The sequence below is a fragment of the Pseudomyrmex gracilis genome, unplaced genomic scaffold (assembly GCF_002006095.1).
Source record: "Pseudomyrmex gracilis isolate BER0280 unplaced genomic scaffold, ASM200609v1 scaffold_1, whole genome shotgun sequence".
Taxonomy (NCBI): Eukaryota; Metazoa; Arthropoda; class Insecta; order Hymenoptera; family Formicidae; genus Pseudomyrmex; species Pseudomyrmex gracilis.
The window spans coordinates 2023629-2030422 of NW_018020585.1; the positions used below are offsets into that span (position 1 = coordinate 2023629).

Here is a 6794-nt window from a genome sequence, read left to right on the forward strand (position 1 = left end):
AGAATGTCCGAAACTTTCTGATAAAAACTAACTTTCAGGTAAAGTTAGATGTGAAACAAGAAAAGTATCATGTATCATCTTGAAGAAATCAAAAAATATTTATTAAATTATTAATTAATCAATATAAGCCGGACTCTGGCTAGCTGCGTTGCATCATCATGAGAATCTCGATGACAGCGGAGACGCTATGTCCCTCGCTGCGTTTTACATTTCGCACAGATAAGAGAACAAAAAGATATCTGTACTGCTAATGTGTTTGTGCAAATGAGCACATTTTTATCGAGAATACGTAAAGAGACGAGAGATACGTGCGTGTAAAAATGCGTAAAGACAGACTTCGAAGTATACCAACACAACTGTTGCTTCGTCACTTCAAAACAAGCGCTTAAAAACAAAATATCTTTATCGCAAAAAAAATTAAGAAAAATGACGAAGCAATTGTCAAGTATATAAAATGCGTCTCATTGATTTCAGTTCTGCTTTTATCGTTGCTTTATACAGCACTGCGCAACGAACAAATTTTGGTTACGGTCCAAATGAACGAGACTGCATCTCTCGGTTGGTGCAAGTTTGCCAAATTTAAGTCGTCAGTGCTTACGTCCACAACATTGCCAATAACACGCAGTTTGCGAGAATGTCCGCATTGCCGCCTTCGTGGTGCGACAGCATCGGCAGTTTGTTTCCGGTAAAGGGTGAAAAAAAAAACAAAAAAGACAAGCGTAAGGTATTTAGTCGCATGTTGTAGGAACTCGTACCTGTTCATCAGAAGTGTGTTTGCATGTACAGTCAATATAGAGTGAAAAAAAAAAGAAAAGAAATATCCTCTTACGTGATGTGTGAAAAAATGTTATATAAAATATCGTATACAAAATGTCGCGTCTCTTTTGCTAAATATACAAAGGCAAATGCAATTCGAACGACAATTGAATCAATCGTGCATTAATTATTTCCAAGATCGTGTAATCAATTAAACAAATATTTCTGATATTCCAGAATATTTACGTCACATAAAATTTGAGATTTTACGTTTTTCGATTATTCAAAGTATTCACAACTAATTACCACTTAATATTTATCGTTTACTCGACACGCTAATTAAGAATACTTGAGGCGACAAAAATCGAAACTGCAAAACGTGAACGATTGCGAGTTTCGATCAATAAAACGGACGTGGGTATCAGATAACCGCTTATCCGAGTGAGAGCCACATGAAATGCGCAAAAGACTTCATTTAATCTTCGTCGCTGCCGAACAACGAGAATAAACCATTTGCGTCAGAACTGCAACTTTTCGCCGAGAGTTCACGTGCATTTTTCTTCTAATCTCAAGAATGTGTGTCACGCATGCGACCTGCATTCACGTGTCGCACGTTGTCGTGTGCACGATAATCCGGACGGAATACCGCTAGCGTGAGAGCCGATTAGAGGCTTCGATCAACTAGTGTTTTTCACTGGTTAAATCGGATTAGAGTTACGTCAAAGGATGAAATCGCTTTTAAGGTCGACGAAGTTGCACGTCGCGAACATTCTCTGTTCGGACGTGAACGATGGATTTCACTCACATAAGGGTGCATCAAATTCTCTCGCTGATCTTGCTCATATCGGAATCCGTGAACATCGCAAACGAAGACGAAGACGAAGAAACGTGATTAAGATACAATTTCTATACATAGATGCACTCCGAAGTTGCTACATGTGTGTGTATGCGCGTCGAGATATAAATTTTGTGATGTGCAATCGATCGTTGTTTAATAAAAATCGAAAAATCTTATAAAAAAAGCAATATAAACATTTTTAACAACAGTTTTTTTTATCGATAAGTCAGCAAATGCAATTTGACATGCGAATTATGTTTTGAGTTTAAAATAAGTATCGAGTATTTTTCGTACGCGCGCGCGCGCTTTGTCTTAATGTAAAAAAAGTACATATTTTACAAGAAACGTCTAACACAAAATAATAAAAAAAAATAAGAAAAAAAGATGGAATACGTTAATTATCTCCTAACTCCGACTGACGAATCGTTGTGTACGGCAAACGTGTTGGATAATTTCGAACACGCAAAATGCGGCAAGTTGCTGAAATCGGAAGTTTACGTGAGTCTCTCAAAACACACATTTTTGCGACAGAGATGGAACAATATTTTTTACAAAAGTGTTCGCACAGTTCAATCACACGCAGATTCTCGTTTTATCTGCAGCGTGACCAGAACGCAAATGAGATATTCGACGAAAACGCGGGAAACGAACAAGACAAGCTTTACTACGAAAATTGCGACTGTTCGGTATGGATGAGAAGTTGCGAGCAGGAAGTGATCGAGCCCCTTCGATCGAACAACGTGATCGGCAACGTTCCCAAGTGGTTGAAGGGCACCTTGTTGCGAAATGGACCAGGCAACTTAAAAGTCGGCGAGTACCGTTTCCAGCATCTGTTCGACAGCTCCGCCTTGTTACATAGGTAGGTATAAATAATTTACGTTGAGAGACGCGTCTTTATAGCTGAGACGCTTATATATCCCGGACGCGGATAATTTCGCAGATTCGGAATTGCGGATGGAGAAATTACCTACCAGCGACGATTCGTCCAGACGGAGGTGTATAAGAAAAACATGGTCGCTCAGAGAATAGTTATCACCGAGTTCGGCACCTGCGCGACGCCAGATCCTTGTCAGAGTATTTTTCAAAGGTAAAGTCGAGAAAAAAGAAGGACATTAAATTATAAATTGGTAATTAATAAATTAACACAGAGTTCCGATGTGTTTGAATACAAAAAGATCGTCCGTTGCTCTTATACGCAACTAAGAATTTTTGTTTAGTTATTTCTTAATTATAATTATAGAATTTCTGATAACAATTACGTTTGAATTTTATTTGTTTTTAAACACGATGATTTTTGCAGAATCGCCTCGGTGTTCACTCCAGGCGAAGAAATATCGGATAATTCGATGATCTCGGTGTATCCCTTCGGTGACGAATATTACACCTTCACGGAAGCGCCGATAATTCACAGGATCGATCCGAAGACTTTAGAAACAATGGACAGAGTAAGTAAAAACTAAAATATGTGCTTCTATGTGTTTGTTTCAGCTCATGAGTACCTGCGGTAATTATTTGATTACAATTTATAATACTAGCACAACACAGGCGCGCGCTACGCGCACGCTATTGTTATTTTTATTTAACGTGTTGTCAGTGAACACAACCTGTCACCGCGATGACAGATAGTATATACGTCTTATAAACCATATAATACACATATGAGAAATGTCAGAAATAACGCATGAAAATCAAACTCAAAAAATAGTGAGAGAGAGAAGTAGAAAAACAACACGTGACTAAAGTTACTTGACAGGAAAAAGGGTAAAAAAGAGAATATATATATTATATGTAATATTCTATATCTATATATAATACACACATACGCATATATGTATATATATACATATATATTGTATATACCGTAATCACGTGACCGAAGTCAGTAACACCGCCGCGGTCGCGCGGCCGAGGTCAGTGACTTCACCGCAGTCACGCGACCGGGGTCATTGACCCCGCCGCGGTCGCGCGACTGCGGTCAGTGACTCCTCCCCACCAAGGCCGCGCGGCCGAGGTCAGTGCCCCGTCAAGGCCGCGCGGCCGAGGTCAATGACCCCGCCAAGGCCTCGCGACCGAGGTCAGTGACTGCGCCAAGGCCGCGCGGCCGAGGTCAGTGACATTACTGTAGTATGTATATAATACATATAATACAATATAAAGTATAATATTATAAATATATAATAAATTATATATATAATATGTATTATTTAATGTTATATATAATATAAATTACAGTCACGTTATTTTTACGTGTTGTTTTTCTACTCTTTTCTGTTACGTGACTTTAGTTACGTTTTTAATTTTCTCTACATAAACGACGACCTGTCTCAAAATCGCTTTTCATTATTTACTCTCCCGATCTTACCGATTCGATTCGACTCGATCAACCAATCAATCAATCGGCAACGCGGAAAAAAGAGGCAACAATAGATGCGATACATTCGGCTCCAAAACGCGCACTTCTCGGTCCAAATGACCTTTTTTATATAGGATTACATTTGTCTTTCATTTGTTTTTTCAGGTAAACGTGTCGAAATATGTTAACATTGTAAATCACACGTCGCATCCTCATGTTATGGACGACGGCACAGTTTATAACGTGGGGATGAGCATCACGCCGTTTGGACCTCGATACAACATTGTACGCTTCTCTCCGAGTCGCGTGATTGTTGGTAAAATAATTTTTTCATAAATTTTATATTGAAATCAGATTTTGATGAAACAAGACTCGAACACAGCTTACTGAAATAATAGTGTCAAACGCATAAAAATTAATTTTATATTTATGAAGGAACATAAACTTAGTGAAATTTTAAAATGTTTAGATTTATAATAAAAAAAATAAAATAAAAGTAAACATTTCTGAGATTTATATATGGCATGCATTTGTTGAATATCTAAAATGATTTGTTTTTAAACAATTGATTAAATTTTTTATTTTCCTTTGTAATGTCAGACGAGTTCGGAGAGGAGAAAGAACTCTCTATGTTCGATCAAGCGACGATCGTGGGTAGCGTGCCGAGCAGGTGGGTGCTGAATCCGTCGTATATGCACACCTTCGGCATTACCGAGAACTACTTCATCATCATAGAGCAACCGTTGGCGATCTCTTTGATTACCTCGACGATTTCTCATTTTACGCAGGAAGCGATGGCGAACTGCTTGAAGTGGCACGAGAACGAACCCGTACGTTTTCTTTCTCGTCGTCAATAAAATTGAAATAGTCGATCAAATGAAATTATTAGTCTGTATATTAAAACAAAGTATTTTTTTTCGTTATATCGAATAGACACTCTTTCACGTGATTTCGAGAGAAACGGGCGAAGCGGTGAGAACGTTCGTCGCGGAGACCTTCTTCTATCTTCACACCATCAATCAGTTCGAGACCCGCGACAAGGAATACATCGTGCTGGACATATGCTGCTATCGAGATTCCAAAATGCTGGAGTACATGTACATCGATTCGATGAAGGTGTGTGTTGTTGTTTTACATTATGACAAATTATATCCGTATAAACAAATAAATTTTACCAGGCGTGAAAATTGTACAAGTTTATAAATTTATTGATCTGTTAAAATGCGCGGAATCTTTTGTAGAATATGCACAAAAATGGCGATTTTGCGAGACTGTTCCGTGCCAGACCGCTGCGTTTCGTGTTCCCGATGAAGCAACCGTCCGTCGACACACCTCCTCAGCAGAATCTCATCACGATCGAAACGGTGTATCAGAATTCGGAATCGTATCGGAATAACAACGGCGTATCCGACTTCGACGTTGTCAGAAATTCGGACGTGATCGAGTACAGCGTCGAGGCCAAGCACTGGCAGAACGAGCATCGAAACGCGTTGCGAAAGAAACCGACTGCTCACCGATTGTCTGACGGCAGAATCTTCGTGAAGCCGGAACTTCTTTGCGACGTCGGCTGCGAGACGCCGCGAATAAACGCGGATTTCCATCTCGGCAGGGAATATCGATATTTCTACGCGATCTCCTGCGACATGGACTTGGAAAATCCTGGAACAGTTAGTAGTTTTCTCGAGCGTCTAAAAAAACCGCACCTAGTTGAGACTTACTTCATGTGTAAATAAATAAGCGTGTGTGTGCGATAATATTTGTATTGACGTTTTTTACGTGAATTATTTTACTTCGTGCGATTAATCGAGACTTTGTTCGCAGCTCATCAAGGTCGATATTTTCCAAAAAACCAAGAAAACGTGGCAAGAGAAGGGTGTTTATCCGAGCGAGCCGATCTTTGTACCGAACCCAAACGGAACGGTAAACTTTCTCTTCGTACAAAACAAAAACACGTTACATTCTTGATATTCTTATTTTGTTTTTATTCTTTTTTGTGTGTAGAACGAAGACGACGGTGTAATCTTAAGCTCGCTTGTCTGGGCGGAAAAGGAAACTCGAGTCGGTCTGCTGATTCTGGACGCCGTGACAATGACGGAAATCGCGAGAGCTACCTTCGACACACCCGGCCCGGTGCCCAAGTGTCTGCACGGTTGGTTCAGTCTGAACAAATAAAAATCGAAAGATGGAGACTCGTCGTCATCGATAAAGATGTCGAAACTCTTGTTCTCATATGTAAAAAAAAAAAAAAATATTATAACTCGTTGCCACATGATGAGGTATTTTTATTTGCGCTTGTAAATGTGATATTACTGATGTCACCTCGAATATAGCGTGTGTACATGTCGAACAAATTGTGTGTTGTGTATAACAGAGCCTAAATTGAAATATAATAGCGATCTGTGTCTCTTATCGAATTTACAATATCAAACTTATTCCTATCTTCTTATCGAGAGAATCTCACGTAAGTGCATTATTGCAAGTGCAACTCCGCAATAGAAGTTTCTTACTCACACACATACACGCGCGTGAATATATAATAAATTATTTATAATATCTTCTTATATTCGCGCGCGTGCGCGTGAGAAGGAAGGTGTTTATATTTACAGTAAACAAATAATTCACATATGCGATATAACAAATGTACAATTTAGGGAACGAGGAAATCCACGGAATGTAAAATCCATCTTTCTTAATTATTAACAACTCTCGCAGCCGGAGAACGGAATATAGTAAATAATAACGACTAGGAAATAACAATTAATTATCAATTACGTTAATAAATAATAGACTGGCACAACCATGGTCAGATAATTACACTAAAGAGCATAGGGGGGGGGAAGAAAGAGG

At 39.0% G+C, this 6794-nt stretch overlaps 1 protein-coding gene across 4 annotated transcripts; it reads left to right on the plus strand.

Annotated features, from left to right (window-relative positions):
- Positions 1-337: 337 nt before the first annotated feature.
- Positions 338-6361, plus strand: LOC109851872 (carotenoid isomerooxygenase). 4 transcript variants are annotated; one of them, XM_020422418.1, is made up of 10 exons: positions 338-724; positions 2197-2453; positions 2535-2681; positions 2895-3039; positions 4113-4263; positions 4548-4777; positions 4881-5063; positions 5189-5614; positions 5769-5867; positions 5949-6361. In XM_020422418.1, exons 1-10 carry the CDS (start codon positions 635-637, stop codon positions 6117-6119), a joined length of 1899 nt encoding a protein of 632 aa, XP_020278007.1. In that variant the 5' UTR covers positions 338-634; the 3' UTR covers positions 6120-6361. The 4 variants fall into 4 exon arrangements, with proteins under 4 accessions (XP_020278007.1, XP_020278017.1, XP_020277993.1 ...); XM_020422428.1 differs by having other exon boundaries at positions 342-685; XM_020422404.1 differs by lacking the exon at positions 338-724 and adding an exon at positions 747-1644.
- The last annotated feature ends 433 nt before the right edge of the window (positions 6362-6794 follow it).

Bases quoted from the DNA above. Each gene is read 5' to 3' on its own strand.
- LOC109851872 (XM_020422404.1), top strand. From the start codon at position 1,483: ATGAAATCGCTTTTAAGGTCGACGAAGTTGCACGTCGCGAACATTCTC. The intron at 1,645-2,196 runs GTGATTAAGATA...TTTTATCTGCAG, and splicing joins GAAGACGAAGACGAAGAAAC to CGTGACCAGAACGCAAATGA. The intron at 2,682-2,894 runs GTAAAGTCGAGA...TGATTTTTGCAG, and splicing joins TGTCAGAGTATTTTTCAAAG to AATCGCCTCGGTGTTCACTC.